This window comes from Acomys russatus, chromosome 14 (genome assembly GCF_903995435.1).
Source record: "Acomys russatus chromosome 14, mAcoRus1.1, whole genome shotgun sequence".
NCBI classification, from domain to species: domain Eukaryota; kingdom Metazoa; phylum Chordata; class Mammalia; order Rodentia; family Muridae; genus Acomys; species Acomys russatus.
In genome coordinates, this window is record NC_067150.1 from 15,697,850 (window position 1) to 15,715,414 (window position 17,565).

Consider the following 17,565-nt stretch of genomic DNA (forward strand, 5'->3'; position numbering starts at 1 on the left):
TGGAGGATCTGGAAAGAAATGACGGTTCAGCTGAGAGGCCTTACTTCATGTCTTCCACTCTCAAGAAACTCTTGAATAAAACCAACAAGAAGGTAGCAGAATCCTAAGGCATCTGCCTCCCGCCCCTCTCAGGAAGCTTCGACCGGGAGCTTGCTCTGCGGCTGGGTCAGAATGCCCAGCTCCTCGGACTTGCCTAAAGTCACATCACTGCCTCTCTGCCACCTTCCCTGAGTCCCCATTTCCAGGGACCTAGAAGAGTTGGGGCATCTCTTCTCTATGCCAAAGGGCGCTTGGGAGTTTTTCAGTGCGGCCCTGGAAGATGGGACAGAGTGGGTCTCTCCCGTCCTCGCTGGCTCTCATGGTGCCAATATGGTGAAGTTACTTGAAGTTGAGGGTGGGCGGCAGCCCAAGTATGTCTGAAGTAAGCTTTTTGTACTTCCTGTGCCCGCTCCAGCCAAGAGGAAAAGACTGGATGAGAGAACCTCTGCCAGTGGGCTCAGTGAACCCCGGCTCCAAGCTCCCCTGCCTGCTCCAGTGAGGCCAGAAGTGGATCCCGGGGGCCGATGCAGCCCAAGGGCCAACAGATACATTCTCACTTCTACTTTTTTAACCTGACACACAGTAAGGGGTCTATCTGCTTTTATCCCATCGGGCTCCACAGCTGGATGGAGCCACCACGAGTGCCTTCATTTGTCACCCCACCTCTAGCCTGGGGTGGCTGGGGTCACAGGAAGGAGTGTGCACGCAGAACCGGAGGATAAAGAGAGCCCCGGAGAGGGAGTGGGAAGGGTAGTGGTTGGGAGCGGCTATGAGGAGCGGGCCTCTGTGGTTAGGTCCCACAGAGTGGCTTTGGCTGATGGCCTCTTAGTGGAAAACTTGAGGCTTCCCCGTCCAAGCTGGGAAATGGATGAGAGGGCCCGCCTCCCTCCCAGCGCCTTTCTCTGCCAGTGCTCCACACTGCTGTCTTTGTAAGAGGAAAGAAACTTAAGTTCACCCAAGGGCTGGTTTCAGGGCTGAGGTGTGGGTGTGTTATGTATTCCAGGCTAACTAGGTATATCTTGTTCTTTCACCTGACACTCTAGAGAATCTTTTTGCCAAACTTCTTGAACTGGCTCACTTCTCCTGTCGTATGCTAAGACCCTCCCCTCACCCCTACTTTGCCTACCAGTAACATACCAGGACCTTGAAAACAGGCTGCCAGCCTGGGATCTGTGGTTTCCTGTGCCTGCCTTGTGCGTGCCATCCCACCCCACTCTTCTCTTGTATGCCCAGCTCTATGCTTACGTAACTGCATTCCAACATTTTAATAAAGTGCCTCTTGTACAGATCCTGACTTGGTGTGTTTATAGTAGGAATGTGGGAGGCTGCTGGGAGTGAGCGCTTTAGTGCTTGGGCATCTCTGAGCCCCCCTCCCCCCAAAAAATGGAAAAAGAGAAGGATGGATCTGGAGAGATGGCTCAGGGGGTCTGTGTGCATTCTGCTCTTACAGAGGACCCAGGTTGAGTATCAGCATCCTTGTCAGGCAATGCAGAGCCTCCTGTAACGTGGGCTCCAGGGAATCTGACACCACTGGCCCCCTTGGACACCCACACTCACATGCACAGATCCACATGCAGACACAAACAAGTACTTTTGTTTATTTTATTTTATTTTATTTATTTGGTTTTTTGAGACAGGGTTTCTCTGTGTAGCCTTGGCTGTCCTGGACTCATTTTGTAGACCAGGCTGGCCTCGAACTCACAGCAATCTGCCTGCCTCTGCCTCCCAAGTACTGGGATGGATTAAAGGTGTGCACCCAGCCTCTTTTTTTTTTTTTTTTTTTTTTTTTTAAGTATTTTTAATTTAAAAATCTAGGCCTGGAGTGAGATCTCAAAGATTAAGAGCACTGGCTGTTCTTCCAGAGGATCTGTGTTCAATTCCCAGCACCTACATGGCAGCTCACAACTGCCTGTAACTCCAGTTCCAGGAGACCTGACACCCTCATACAGACATACATCCAGGTAAAACACCAGTGTTCACGCGCACGCGCGCGCACACACACCCCAAAAGCAAAAAAACTTTAGGGCTGGAGAGATGGCTCAGTGGTTAAGAGCACTGCCTGTTCTTCCAAAGGTCAATTCCCAGCAACTACGTGGTGGCTCACAACCATGTGTAATGTGATCTGATGCTCTCTTGTGGCCTGCAGATGTACATGCAGGCAGAACACTGTATACATAATAAATCTAAAAAAACAAACCCTTTAGAAACCTATTTTATGTGTATGGGTGTCTTATGTCTTATGTATGATGTCTGTGTACCAAGTGCATATTTGTTGTATGCAGAGGCAAGAAGAAGGTGTCATATCCTCTGGAACTGTGAGCCACCATGTGTGGGCGCACATGTCTCCTAGGGATGGAATTCAGGTCCCCAGGTTTGGTGGCAAGTGCTGTCAGTTGCTAAACCAGCTTCACTTCAGAGTGGTTCTATCTTCTTGTCGGACTCCCTGCCAGCCAGACTGCAGGTGTACTGCTGCCCCCTGGTGCCTGATTTTGTTATTGTCCTTTACCAATTCTTTGGCTCCTGGAAAAATCTCAATCTATCGAGCCCCCCAAACAAACCCTGTCTCCCTCCTTATTGATACAAAATATTGTATTAAACATAACCTTCGCTCATACCAGCCAAGTGTACTGGCACTTAGTCACATCCAAGCCCCCATCATTTTTCTTTCTTTTCCTTTTCTTTTTTTTTTTTTTTTTTTTTTTTTGGTTTTTCGAGATAGGGTTTCTCTGTGTAGCCTTGGCCATCCTGGACTCACTTTGTAGACCAGGCTGGCCTCGAACTCACCTGCCTCTGCCTCCCGAGTGCTGGAATTAAAGGCGTGCGCCACCACGCCCGGCTCCATTTTTCTTTTTTTGAGACAGTGTCTCATGTAGCCCACGATGGCTTCTGACTCATTATGTAGCTGAAAATAACCTTGACCTTCTGCCTCTCATGCCTCCATCTATCCAGCAATGGGATCTCAGACCTGTGACTTTGCACTGGGCTTGCCTGGTGCTGGGGATAGAACCAGGGCTTTGTGTACTCTGGGCAAGCACTCTACCTGCTGAGCCACAGCACCAGCCCTCCTTCTTTAATATTTCATTAAATTTGACTTGTTTTTATTATTTTTTTAAGGTTTTATACTTAAGATTATGTGTCTGTGTATACATGTGAGTACAGATGCCATAGAGAGAGGCATTGGATCCCCAGAAGTTGTAGTTACAGAAAACTGTGGGCCATTGTGTGGGTACTAGGAAATAAACAAAAGCAGAACACATGGTAAGCACTGAGCCATCACTTTAGAAACACCAGCCTGTTTCTTTCTTTCTTTCTTTTTTTCTTTTGGTTTTTCGAGACAAGGTTTCTCTGTGTAGCCTTGGCTGTCCTGGACTAACTCTGTAGACCAGGCTAGCCTCGAATTTACAGGATCCGCCTGCCTCTGCCTCCTGAGTGCTGGGATTAAAGGCGTGTGCCACCATTGCCTGGCCACCAGCCTGTTTCTAAGCCTGGCATTGTGTAAGAAAAACCATAACCAGGTACCCAGGTGGGAAGCTGGGGAGGGCAGCATTTCATCATTTTGATTAGCTAAACACATTTTGATTAGCTAGTACCTTGTAGAGAAAGCATTTTAAACTGATTGGCTAGGATATAGGCTTGGAGATGTTCCAGTTCCCTAATGTGTTGGGAGAAAGGAACATAGCAGGGTATTGTGATTTTGTTTTTTATTTGTTTGTTTGGTTAGTTGGTTGGTTTTTCGAGACAGTGTTTCTCTCTGTAGCCTTGGCTTTCCTGGACTTGCTTTGTAGACCAGGCTGGCATGGAGATGGAATACACAGCAATCGGCCTGCTGCTGTCTACCTTGGTGCTAGGATTAAAGGTGTGTGCCACCACTCCTGGGAATAATTTATTCTTTAATTTTGTTTTACAAACAGAACCCTTAACTTACAAAGTGTATTGTTGCTGTTTTGGTTTCATACACTGAAGACAGAGAAGGACAGATTTCTGAGTCCAAGACCAGTCTGGTTGGGTTGGAGAGATGGCTCAGAGGTTAAGAGTACTGTCTGTTTTCCAAAGGTCCTGAGTTCAATTCCCAGAAACCACATGGTGGCTCACAATCATCTATAATGAGATCTGAAGCCAGGCATGGTGGTGCATGTCTTTAACTCCAGTACTTGGGAGGAAGAGACAGGTGGATCATTGTGAATTTGAGGCCAGCCTGGTCTACAAAGCAAGTCCAGAAGAACCAAAGCCTTGTGCCTGCCTTGTGGCACTGACAACTGATCAAGCCCCTCAGGAGGCAGCATCATAGGCCACATTTCATGCTTTGGGGAGGCCAATGGGGTTTCCTTGGTGTCCTCAGCATAAAAGACATGCAGGACTGTGTGGGTCTTCCTTCTGGACTGTGCAGACCAAGTTTATATGTGCCTTGCTGTATCCCCATGCCTGGTCAGCTCCTGTTGCTGCAGGTGACTGCGGGTTTAAATGAGACTTCAGTGGAACTGCAGGTTGGGACTCAGTTGGATACTGTGGCGACAAATAGGCTGTGGGCCATTGCAATCATTCACATTCAGTCAGAAGTTCAACATTGCCATTTTAAAGTCCTAATTTGTCTATTTCTCCAGAGATGCCATTATTGAACCAGAGCTATTTTTTTTTTTTTTTTTTTTTTTGGTTTTTCAAGACAGGGTTTCTTTGTCCTGGACTCACTTTGTAGTCCAGGCTGGCCTTGAACTTACAGTGATCCGCCTGCCTCTGCCTCCCGAGTGCTCGGATTAAAGGTGTACGCCACCACACCTAGCTTTTTTTTTTTTTTTTTAATATGGAGAAGTTTATTGTAGAAGAGTGAGAAAGCAGGAAAGGAGGAGGGGTGCCCCAAGGGGGAAGAGCGAGAGATAGGCAGACAGACAGAGACAAGAGAAGGCAAGAGAGCAACCTGAAAGGCTTTAATGCTGGAGCCAATTTGTATTCTCTTTGTCTCTGTTTCTGTCTCTGTCTCTGACCTTGAGAGATCCACCTGCTGGGATTAAGGGCATGGACCACTACTGGTTGGCTGCACCCTCATCTTATACTCTCAGACCACAGGTAAGCAAGGGAGATTTCACCACAGCCTATATGACAGGTTGTTTAGGGCAATGGCCCATTGTCTGGGTCAGCTGTTTCTCCAGGCCAGTCTGCTCCAGGTGGCAAATGAAGTATGGCTGGCAATAAGCAGCACAATGGTGCTTTAAGTCACCAGGTCACTGTCTCACAGTTGCTCTTTTCTGCCTTGTTCCCTGTTAATACCCGGCTGTAGCTCTCAGGAGGCCCAGGTTAGGGTCTCTAGTGCTGGATGAAAAAAAAAGTGTGTCATGTGCTCTTTTTTAATTTTTAGTTTTTGATTTAATAAAGTTTTATTTTCCCAAATGTACAGCTGATTTAACCTGCTTATGCATCTTCACCAGCAGCTGGGGCATCTCCACCCTTTGTGTTTCTTGTGTAAATTACTTGGGCCCCGAATCTTCAGTGTCTCAGAGACCACATCTGGAGTAATAAGCTTATAGTTGGGACTTCCTTACAGAGTTCGTTGTATGTGGCTTTGTCAAACAGGACTAGATTGTTGAGTGTGTCTCAAACTCTGCCTTTGGACCACTTCTTTTTGGCCTTGCCACCAGATTTATTTACTGGGTCTTTGCCTTTTTTGGCAGACTTTCCAGCATCTTTCTTCTTCTTGTCGTCCTTGGGCAGCATGGCGAAGCTAGGAGAGTGGCAACAACCACTGCGGCCTCTGCGGCCTCATTAAGATGTCGGGGTGGGGGGGCTGGGAGGGGCAGGGGGGAGCAGGGGGGGGAGAAATAAAAGGCATCATGTGCTCTTAACTGCTGAAACCACAAAGTGCTGTTGCTCTTGCTTTTAGACTGGGTCTCATTATATACCCTCCTGCGTGCTGACATTGAAGGCATGAATATGGAGGGGCTCGGCTCGCCCTTCTTTTTTTGTTTTTTGTTTTTCCAGACAGGGTTTCTCTGTGTTATCTTGGCTGTCCTGGACTTGCTTTATGGACCAGGCTGGTCTCGAACTCACTGCGATCCATCTGCCTCTGACTCCCAAGTGCTGGGATTAAAGGTGTGTACCACCACACCTGGCTAGGCTCAGTTTTTTACATGGGTGCAGATAAGCAGCCTGAACTCACTCCTGGGATCTCACATAAAGATAAAAGGAGATACCCAACTCAGGGAATGTTTCTATCCTTCATACATTGTGTGTGATCTCTCTGTCTCTCACACACAGAGAGACAAAGACAGATACTGAGAAAGACTGAGAGAGAAAAAAATGTCTGTCTTCAGGTGCTGGTGAGGTGGCTCAGAAGAGCACTTTCTGCTGCTGTGGAGGACCCGCGTTGATCCTCAGCACCTACATGGAGGCTCACAACCACTGCAGAAGAGTCAACACCTCCTTTCTTCTTCTGACGTCACTGAACATCAGGAGGTGATGCAGACATACATACACATACACATTAAAAAACACACTCATACACACATGCACATACACATTAAAAAAAAAAAACACTGGGGGCTGGAGAGATGGCTCAGAGGTTAAGAGCAACTGGCTGCTCTTGCAAAGGACCCAGGTTCAATTCTAAGGAGCCAGGTTAAATTCTCAGCACCCACATGACAGCTCATAACTGTCTACAATTCTGGTTCCAGGGAATCTGACACCCTTACACAGACATGCATTCATACATGCAGGCAGAACACCAATGTACATAAAATATATATTTTTTAAAAATCCATTTGCAAACCAACCTCAGAAAAACGTCATTAACCATGCCCGCCACTTGGTGGCGCTATTAGAACAGACATGTCATTTAGAATGTGTTCCCTCCTGTGTCAGAAGCATCTTAGGTCTACCTCCTACGAATTGATTCATTTATAAATTTTTCCTTAATTTCAGACTTTTGGTCAGACAGGACTCTAAAATCTAATAACCGAGTTAAGAAGAAAAAAGCTGGATGCCAACTTGTGTTTTTAGGTAACAACAATAGATCCCTGTAGATATACAACTGCTCTAAAAAGGGAGGGGAGCCGGGTTTTGAGAGCTTTGTTCTTTTAGCCTCCTAATGCTAAGCACTCTTAACACCGAGGCAATCTATTTAAGCCCCAGAGGGCCTGGTGACACGGCCTTGTAATCCAGCTGAGGCGGAGGCAGCAACATCAAATTCAAAGTCATCCTGGGCAACACAGCGATTAGTTCAAAAATACAAAAAACGCAGACCGGTGAGGTGGCTCAGCAGCGTGACAACGTGTGTCTTCGCCCCTTGGACTACCCGCTGGTTAGACCAGGACCAAGCATCACTGCGACAACCGCACACGCCAGTCTCCCAGCCGGGTTTCCGCCACCGAACGGCAGCAGCGCCGCGCAACACGGCGCACGCGCACGCGGAGGACCGGGAGCCGTCCCAAGGGCACGCCCCTGCTCCATTGCGTCACGTGATAACGGTCGCTCGGAAAAACCGCCACGGGGGGCGGAGGAGAAGGGGGGGAGTTAGGAGAAAGGAACCAGATGGGATCTCGTCAGGTGACACAGGTCTACCAATAGGGAAAACGAGCCCAGAAACAACAACAAAAGTCCCTGTCACGTGACAAAAAAGCAGAGGCAGCCACTATCATGTGACTCACCAAAGCTAGGCATTAACGTCACGCAAGTAGGCGCTGCCACTATGTCGAGGTCACGAGATGTGGCCCGTCCCCTCCTCCGCCCCTTCCGTTCCACCCGCCCACTGGGGGTTGGGCCCACGTCGCTCGCCCACGTGACCCAGGGGCGGGGCTCTACCAGTCACGTGGCCCTGCACCTCCCCGGCGCGCGCCCGCCGGCCCGCTCGCCCCCGGCCCCCGGCTCCTCCTCCTCCTCTTCTCGCCATTGCAGTTGGGACTGGAGCAGCCCCGGCAAAAACCGCGTGGCCTTTTTTTTTTTTTTTTTTTGAGGGGGGTTGTGAAGACTCCGGAAGGCTGGTGGCAGGAGGGCGGCGGCGGCTGAGGCCGAGGGACCGGAGCGCCGACAAGGTAAGCGGCAATGTGGCGTCTCCCGCCTCCGCCCCTCCCCCCCGCCCGTCCTCCCACTTGTCAGCGCAGGCTGAGCTGTGGGGACGCGAGTGACAGGGTTGTTGCCAGTCCGCCGACCCTCCCCTCCGCTCTGATCGTCCACCCCTAGGCGTCTCGCTACTTCCTCCGCCTCCGGCCTCGCTCCCGCGCTTGGCCGTTACTCTCCCCCATTGTGCCTATGAAACAAAATGGCGGCGGCTGTGCCCCTGTGCGCGCGCATCCATTCTCCCCCCTTCATGGCCCCCTCGGCCCAGGCCTGGGCGCAGCTCTCGGGGGCTGCGCACGCACTGTAGTATACCCCTTGTCACCGGGCTGCTCATTTTTCCCCAGGCCGAGCTTTTTGTCTGTTGCTTCGGCCCCGCGCACGCGCGCACGTGTTGGAACACACACCCCCTCATAGCCAGAGCATCCTGGCGAGCGCAGAAGGAACGGTCTCCCTCCTTCACCCGCTTTACCTCTTTGTTCAGCGACATCCTTGGCTTATAAAAGCATGCCAGGTTCATCCTAGTCCCAAGGCGGGAAAGTATCTCCTCTTTGTCCTGAACACGGACCTGAAAACCCCTTCCCTAGACCATCGTTGAGCGAAGCCTTTATGAGTTTCATCGGGTTCTCAAAGTCTGGATTTGTAGGTTTCTTCCAAATCAACACCGAAACTTAAGACCGTTTGGGTTTCCCGACTTTCAGACCAGATGGTTTTCATTGATGGTATTTCCCAGGTTGTTGAAGCTCCAACCCCCAAAACGGTGGTATGGTGTGATGTTAGAGGCATGTTTCGTGCGTGCTTTAAATTTTATTTATTTAAGTAGTTGAGTGATGGGAATTCACAATTCAGATACGCTACTTGAGGTGTATAACGATCTGTGTAATTCCCCTTCCCCGTCCCGCCCTTTTCCCCTCGCAAGGATCCAAGCAGGGAAAGAGTAAGCCATCTCTTAGTAAAATTGCTGCTAAGTTGCTGTTTAGGACACGTGGTGGATCAGGTAAGAGGCCTTAGTTTCTGTGGTTTTGGGATTCGAGTATTGCGAATGTATCTGTCTGGTTCAAAATTCTGTTCTATTTCAAGTGTTCAGTGTGAGGATATCGTGTACACAGGAAAAGAAGTGCTATCGAAAGTTACGGTTCAAGTTTAGGACCTGTCCAGGGTCTTCCCCGCAGGTTTCTGTAGGTGGGATCCTCTGTTGTTTGAGTAGAGTTGTACCACTTTTGAGTGTGGCCTCAGCTACTGCAGTCACCCAGCCTGTGAATGGAATCTGCAGGCCTTGGAGATTGGCTGGAAGGCTGCAGTCCCGATTGGAGGCTGGTGATCAGTGCTAGGCTGGCGTTGGCAGCGCTGGGCGCTATATCAGTCTCTATCCGCTGAGTTTGGACCAGCTTGGGATTCCTCCCCTACTGGAGACGAAAAGTGCCTTATTGTTTTCAGTTTTTCTGATGGAACTTGGTGGATGCCTGTAGGCAAGTTACTTTGGCTCCTTTTAGTATTGTTTTGTAGGCTCTAGTTACTGTGAGTACTCTGTGAGTGCTGTTTCTTGTTTCTCTCACGTTCTTCTGGTCATTGACAAGAATACTTGGTAAGGTTTTGCTCTTTTTTCCCCCTTCTGTTTTGAAGTTGTGTCTGTGTAGCCCAGGCTGGTCTTGAACTTGGGAAAGATTTATTTACTATTTGCAGTGGTTTAGAATTTGAGCAGAAAGAGGCTTGACCTAAGTTTCCACAAAGGATGAAGAGGGAGAGGGTAGTGAGTGGCCTCTGGAGCGATGAGCTGGACTTGAGAGTCTTGTGGCAGCCTTCTGCAGCTGTGTCTGAAGCTGTGGTGGCTGCCTCACCTCCTTGCTTCGCTAGTAAGTGCTGCAACAGTAGGGAAGGGAGGGGTGGGGGAGCCCCATCTGCACTGTTTTCTAAGTACTTAATAGTTTGGGTATGTTAGGTCCTCGAGTTTTCCTTTTTCTTTCTTTCTTTCTTTCTTTTTTTTTTTTTTTTTCTCCAAGACAGGGTTTCTCCGTAGCATAGCCTTGGCTGTCCCGACTTGCTTTGTAGCCCAGGCTGGCCTCGAACTCACAGCGATCCTCCTGCCTCTGCCTCCTGAGTTCTGGGATTAAAGGCTTGTTCAATCACATCCGCCAGCCCTTGATAATTTTTACCAGACATTCTTAGGTGATCTATTTATAGCAGTGGAAAGTTGGACACTTTGAAGTCACTGCTTTTTCTTCTATGCATATAGATGTTTTGCCTGCATGTATGTCAGCACCACATGTCTGTGCCTCGTACCTGAGGAGATCAGAAAAGGGCATTGGATCACATGAAACTAGACTTATGGATGGTTGTGAACCACCATGTGGATTCTGGGAATTGAATCCTTTTCTGCAAGCACATGAGCCATCTCCAGTCCCTAGCTTCTCTCCTTTTTTAATGTTTTGTGGATGTCTAGTTGAAATTCTTGTTTCTAATGAAGATACTGAGAATATAACTGAGGGCACGCAAGATGGTTCAGTGAGTAAAGGTACTTGCCACCAAGCTTGACAACTTAGTTCTGTCCCCAGAACCCACATGAAATGACAGAACTCAAAAAAGGTGTTCCTCACCACACACACAATAAACAAGACTAATAAAAAGTTAAAAGAAGCCAGCCATGGTGGTGCACGCCTTTAATCCCAGCACTCAGGAAGCAGAGGCAGGTGGATCTCTGTGAGTTCGAGAGCAGCCTGGTCTACAGAGTGAGTCCAGGACAGCCAAGGCTATACAGAGAAACTCTGTCTCGAAAAACAAAACAAAGTTAAAAGGAAAAACTAGGGTAGTAGTTTGTTTTCTCTCTTGCCACTTGTGTATGTGTATGGTTTTTGGGAGATGGTACCCAAGGACTTGTGCAACACAGTCTAAACTACTAGCTATGGTTGTAGTCCTTCAACTAGTTTGAAAAATTGTTCAATTATACTTATTTTGGTTCTTTGAGATAGGGTTTCTCTGTGTAGTCCTAGCTATCCTGGAACTGATTTTGTAGACTGGGCTGATCTCAAACTGAAGAAATTGCTTGCCTCTGCCTCCTGAGTGCTAGGATTAAAGGTGTATTCCTTATCTATTATTATTTATTATCCAAGTCTTTTTTCTTTACATTGTAAAATGTTTTAATTACGTGTGTCTGTGTGGGTATGTGCAGGTGAGTACAGGTGGCCAAGGAGGCCTGAGATATTTGTTGGATTGCCCTACAGCTGAAGTCATAGGCAGGTAGTTGTGAGCGACCCACCGCCCGTTGTGGGTGTTGGGGATTAAATGAGTCCTCTGCAAGAGCAGTATGAGTTCTTAACCCCAAGGTCCCCCCCCCCAACTGCACCCCTTTTTTTGTTTTCTGAGACAGGGTTTCTCTGTGTAACCTTGGCTGTCCTGGAACTCTCTTTGTAGACCAGGTTGGCCTCGAACTCACAGAGATCCATCTGCCTCTGCTGAGATTAAAGATGTGTGCCACCACCACCTGGCTCTGCCCCCCTTTATTGAGTCAGGGTCTCACTAGGCAGTCTTGGCTGGCCTGTGATATCTGTGAACTCAACCTGCCTGCTGAGCTTTGGGTTTGTGCAACCTTTTCTTTCTGTTTCTTTGACATAGCTGTGGCTGTCCTGGAACTTTCTGTGTAGATCAGGCTGACCTGGAATTAAAGGTGTGGGCCACCACACCCAGATTTTGTTTAAAAGATTTATTTTACTTTTGAATGTGTGTGTGCATGCATGCATGTGAGTGCAGGTGCTGTCAGAGGCCAGAAGATGATGTTAGAGTCCTCTGGAGCTGGAGTTACATGAGTGTTGGAAACTGACTGTAGATTCTCTACAAAGGGCAGAATATGCTCTTAACCACCCTGCCTCCCTTCCTCCCTCTCTTGAAACAGGGTCTCACTGTGCATTTCCAGCCTGGAACTCACTGTGTAGACTAGACTGGCCTCAAACTCAAGAGCTCAGAGATCCACATGCCTCACCTTTCCCAGAGCTGTTGGGATGAAAGGCATATGCCCATCTCACCCAGATAACATCTTTTTTGTCTAAAATGGTATTTTAGGCTGAACTTTAATTCACAGTAGTCCTCTGCCTCATTCTCCTAAGTATGAATAAAGTCATCAGCCATTATGCTTGACTTTTAAGGGTTTTGTTTCTGAACCACATCTAAGCACCAAGGATCATTTAATTTTGTATCCTGTCATTAGGGTATGCTATTGTGTATGACCCTAGGTGGTTAGTATGAAATGGTTCCACTGGCATTTTTGGAGTGGATGACTGGGTTCTCAAGCATGCTGCACAGCTGTCATTTCATCTTCGTGAGGTCTGGTGGGCTCAGCACTTATGTGGGGGGGTCATCAGTCTTGCCGGTTGCTTGCTCTGCTGTTGCTTGCCTATGACTGCTCACACTTGGTTTCATCTCATTGTATGCTTATGTGTGTGTGTGTTTCTTGTAATTTTTGTGTGTGTGTGTGTGTGTGTGTGTGTGTGTGTGTGTGTGTATGTAGATGGTCTCATGAGTTCAAAATGGCCCTGAACTCCTGATGCTCCTCCTCTACCTCCCAAATGCTGGGACTTCTAGCTCTGGCTACCATGTTTACCTTGTGTGTGGGTTTTTGTTGTTTTCCTTTTCTTTTAATTTAATTTTAATTTATGTGCATTGGTGTGAGGGTGTCAGATCTTGGAGTTACAGACAGTTGTGAGCTGCCATGTGGGTGCTAGGAATTGAACCTGGGGCCTTTGGGAGAGTAGACAGTGCTCTTAACCACTGAGCCAACTCTCCAGCCCTTTTGTTGTTTTCTTGAAGACAGGGGTTCTATCTATGTAGCCTTGGCTATCCTGGGCTTGCCCTATAGACCACGCTGGCCTCGAACTCAAAGTGATCTGAGTGCTGGGATTAAAGGCATGTGTCACCACTGCCTGGTCGTGGTGTGTGGTTTTAAAAGATTGGAATGTTATTAGTTAGATTTGCTTCGGGTGTGCTGTATGGGAGTTTTTTGAAGGGTCATTCTTGCTCTTCATTCATAATTTATTTAAAAAGACTAAGCCAGAGGATGAGGGCTGTAGTCTCAGGAGGCTGCAGCAAAGGATGGTGTGAGCTTGGGAATTGGAGGGAACAGAATTAGACCCATTTTAAATGACACAAGAGTGTAGGTGCCAGCATTGGAGAAATGAGCTGCTCAGTCTCTGCACACAGGGATTTGTACAGCTTTGCAGTGTTCTCAAAGGCACTGCAGGATGCCTGACCATAGCTGCACAATTCAGGTGTGTGTCTGCCGTGGCGAGGGAGCTGGAATTATTTTTGTTGTGTTTGCTTGAATTTGTTGTTTACTCAAATTTTTTTCTGCTGTTAAAAATCAAACCAGGGCTGGAGAGATGGCTCAGTGGTTAAGAAAGGGCACTGACTGTTCTTCTGGAGATCCTGAGTTCAACTCTCAGCAATCAACATGGTGGCTCACAACTGTCTGTAATACCATCTGGTGCCCTCTTCTGGTGTGCATGAAGACAGTGTACTCATAGACATAAGATAAATAAATCTTTAAAAAAAAAAAAAAATGAAACCCGTATAAGGCAAAGATCTCATGTAGCCCAGGCTGGCCTTGACCTGCTGGTGCTTCACTTCTACCTTCCAAGTGCTGGTGACGATGGAAATCCGTAAAGCCAGTGGGATGGAGGCTGAGACAGGAAAGTGCCGAGTTTGAAGTTAGTCTGGCCTACCAAGTGACAAAGTCTTTGTAGAGGAATGTTAATTCATTTCATGCCTATTCTGGCAAGAGATCACGTCCAAAGAAACTCTAGATCTGTGTCATCTAGCAAACTGATCTGCGTTGAAGGCCAACCTGGTATAGAACAAGTAACAGTAAAGAAAAGCTTAGCTCTCTGCATGGTGGTGGTACATGCCTTTCATCCCAAATGAAGATAAAGTTTGGTTGTAGAAGGAAAGCACCCATGTTTGAAAGTGATGTCTAGTTGAGTGGCAGAAAAGGTGATGAAACAGAGAAGATTTGACAGAGTAGGATATGCTCACCTCTTATGAGAAGAGAGAGGAAAGGGAAGCTACTTAAGAAGCAGTTTTTCAGAGAGAAGAGGCAGGGTTTTTTGTTGTTGTTGTTTTTTAAACCAGCACAGTAATAGAGAGATGGGTTGCAGAGAGAGAGAGACAGACGGAGGGAGGGAGGGAGACAGAGAGAGAGAGAGGGAGAGAGAGTGTGTGTGTGCACACGTGTGTTTTTTCAGGTGAAGATGAAACGAGCCAGAAGATTAGAGTAGATTGCTGAGTTAGTATGGGACCAAGCAGAGCAATTCCGGGCTGAGAGAGAAGCCAGATTAAATAAGTCAGTCAGCTGGGAGAAGAGTTTGAGTCAGAACAGCTGAATTGAACCAGTCAGCCCAGAGCTCAGAAAGAACAAGTAAGGGTGAGCTTATTAAGCATTAAGTCTTAGAGGCTGAAACATTATAGGCCTAAATTAGATTGTACAGAGGCTAGAATCTTCCATGACTAGGCCTAGGTTAGCAGAAGGAGGCAGTAAGCCTCTGAGACAACAACTGAAACAGGTGAATAAAAGTTACTTTTACAAGTCTCAAAACAAGTGACTAGCCATAGGGATACCTTTAATCCTAGCATGGAGGAAGCACAGGCAAGTGGATCTCGGTGAGTTTGAGACCAGCCTGGTTCATAGTGAGTTCTAGGCCAGCTAGGAATACACAGACTGTCCATGTCCCCATCCAAAAAAGAAAAGAAAATGATGCTTAGAATTTGGTGTGGTGGCACATACCTTTAATCCCAGTACTTGGGAGGGAGAGGCAGGCAGATTTCTGTGAGTTTGAGGCCAGCCTGGTCTACAAAGAGAGTCCAGGACAGCCAAGGCTACACAGAGAAACCCTGTCTTGAAAAAATTAACAAACAAAACAACAAAACAGGAGCTTAGGAGTTGAACACTTTTTGCTCTTTCCGAGGACTATTATTTTGCTTCCCAGCACCCAGGCCTGGAGACTTAGTTACCTGAAAGTCAAGCTCCATAAGACCCAACACCTTCTCCTGGCCTCTCCTGGCACCTGCAGACATGTGGCATTCATCTTCTTCTAGCACCACCACCTCCTCTTCCACCTAGTACTAGTTCTTCTTTCCTCCTTCTTCTTTCTTCTTCCTCCTCCTCCTTCCTACTACTACTTCCTCCTCCTCTTTTTGTAAGGTTTTGGAGGCAGGGTGGTTTCCCGTGTAGCCCTGGGTGTCCTGGAACTTACTCTGTAGATCAGGCTGGCCTCAAACTCAGAGAGATCCACCTGTTCTCTGCCGCACCCCCCCCCCCATGTTGAAATTAAAGGTAAGCACCACCACCACACTTTGGTTGAGAAAAAATTATTTATTTATTTAGGTAATTGACATGGGTTTCTCTTTGTAGCCCTGGCTGTCTTGGAACTCTGCAGACCAGGCTGGCCTTGAGCTCAGAGATCAAATTGCCTCTGCCTTTTCTGGATTAAAGGTGTGCACCACTAGGTTCTAGGGGAATTAATGTATATACATACATATGGTGAAAAAAACGAGCCTAGCTGGCAGATCTCTATGAATGAGAAAAAGGAAAAACCATTACTATTCCAATCTTTTGTAGTGTTGTTCAGGTCTGGGCCCATGTGTTCTTCCTTCTGATTAAACAGCACACCACCATCCCCAGGAATGCTGTAGAGCAGTAGAGCAAAGTCTACTTGAACTTTGTGTTTTGAGACGGCCTCATTGTAAGGATTTGGTTATGAGTCCTCCTGTCTCAGCCTCAGGTGGTATTGTGGATGCAAGTGCATAGCACAATGCCCATCTTAATCTGGATGAAACATGAGGCTGTGGCCCTGCCAGGGGAGAAAGGAATGGAGTTCTCATTCTATGGTGGCTTCACTTTTCTCTGTGTGATGTGTATGCTTATGTGTGCACCTGTGTATGTGCCCACAGGCGCCATTGCATATCCTTGGTGTATCACTTTTTTTACCTTCTTTTCTTTTTCTTTCTTTCTTTTTGTTTTGTTTTAAGACAAGGTTTCTCTGTGTAGCCTTGGCTGTCCTGGACTCATTTTATAGAGCAGGCTGGCCTCGAACTCACAGCAATCCGCCTGCCTCTGCTTTCAAGAACCTGTCCTTGTCCCTGATCACTTGGAAGTGTTTTTTTGTTGTTGTTTTGGTTTTTGGTTTTTATTTCTTTTCTTTTTCTTTTAAAATTTATTTATTTATTATTATGTATACAGTGCTTTGTCTTCCTATATACAGACATAAGCGAGCATCAGATCACATTATAGATGGTTATGAGCCACCATGTGGTTTGCTTGGGATTGAACTCAGGGCCTCTGAAAGAGCGGTCAGTACTCTTAACTACTGGGCCATTTCTCCAGCTCTAGTTTTTGTTTTTTCAAGATAGGGTTTCTGTGTGTAGCCTTGGCTGGCCAGACTTGCTTTGTAGACCAGGCTGGCCTGGAACTCAAAGTAATCTGCCTGGGTGCTGGGATGACAGGCATTCTGCCCCCCAGTCCCCACCATGTCTCTCTTGGAAGTTCTTAATCTCCATGCCTGGTTGGTTGGTATCCTGGTACTTGGGAGATAGGTGTGGATTTTGTGTTGAATGATGTGGCAGGGGCTGTGGGCCTCTTGCCAGTTTTGTTTCTACCTAAGAATCTTTCATTTAGGAAGTCTCTCTGCTCCTGAGAGGGCTGCTAGTGAGTTCATGAGATGTAGATAATGGGCTCACAGAGACAGCAAGATTTACTTGGTGGATCTGCCCAGCAGCTTAGCTCTGGCATTGTTAGAGATAATTAGTCCTTTTGTTTGTTTTGTCCACCTGAATCAGGGAGAGGGCCCAGGGAGAGTACAATGCAGGTGGGCCAGATGTGGTGGTTGGCAGCCTGGTGAACTCTCCCAAGTCAACTTGTTGGGCTTATTGGTGACGTCAGAGGTTAAATTAGCAGTTGCTATTGCCAAGGCATGTCTTTTCTCAGTACTGATGGTGATAATCAGAAGTTGTCTGGATATTTGTGAGAAGACAGGATACTGGGCTGCTGCTGTCCTTGATGCTGCACCCAATGACTATTTTGATTCCTGGTGGTTAGAGGAAGTTGTTTTTGTTTTTGTTTTTTTCCCTTCCCTTTCCTCTTTTTCTCTCTTTCCTTTTCACAGAGTCTCAACTGTGTATTCAAGGCTAGCCTTGAACTCTGTACTTCTCATGTGTTGGGATTACAAGCCAGTGCCACCACACCCAGTTTATGCAGTGCTGGGGTGGGAACCCAGGGCCACCTCCAAGGCTGCTATTCTGGCATTCTCCTGCTACAGCCTCCATAGTGTTTTGTTGAGCCCCTCAACCAGCTGGGCCAACTATCCTCTTGTATCTAAAAATCATTCAGAATACAGTGTAGTGAGTTGTTTTCCTCTTTTTGTTATCTTTGTGCACTTTTAGGTTTGTATGTGGCAGTGCTGAATCCCTTTTATTTTATCATCATTATTATTTTTGTTTTGTTTTTTG

At 47.2% G+C, this 17,565-nt stretch overlaps 2 protein-coding genes across 15 annotated transcripts in view; both read left to right on the forward strand.

Moving 5' to 3' along the window:
* Slc44a2 (solute carrier family 44 member 2) overlaps positions 1-392 on the forward strand; it is a 31,299-nt gene extending 30,907 nt beyond the window's left edge. For all 5 annotated transcript variants that reach the window (XM_051155999.1, XM_051155998.1, XM_051156000.1 and 2 more), the window contains one exon: positions 1-392. Coding sequence is in view for 2 of the 5 variants with exons in the window: in XM_051156000.1 (XP_051011957.1) it covers positions 1-107 (107 nt within the window). In the remaining 3 variants the exon portion in view is untranslated.
* A 7,582-nt stretch (positions 393-7,974) lies between these two features.
* Positions 7,975-17,565, forward strand: part of Ilf3 (interleukin enhancer binding factor 3) — a 37,309-nt gene continuing 27,718 nt past the window's right edge. For all 10 annotated transcript variants that reach the window (XM_051156001.1, XM_051156006.1, XM_051156005.1 and 7 more), the window contains exon 1: positions 7,975-8,057. The gene's annotated coding sequence lies outside the window, so the exon portion shown is untranslated. The remainder of the gene's footprint in view (positions 8,058-17,565) is intronic.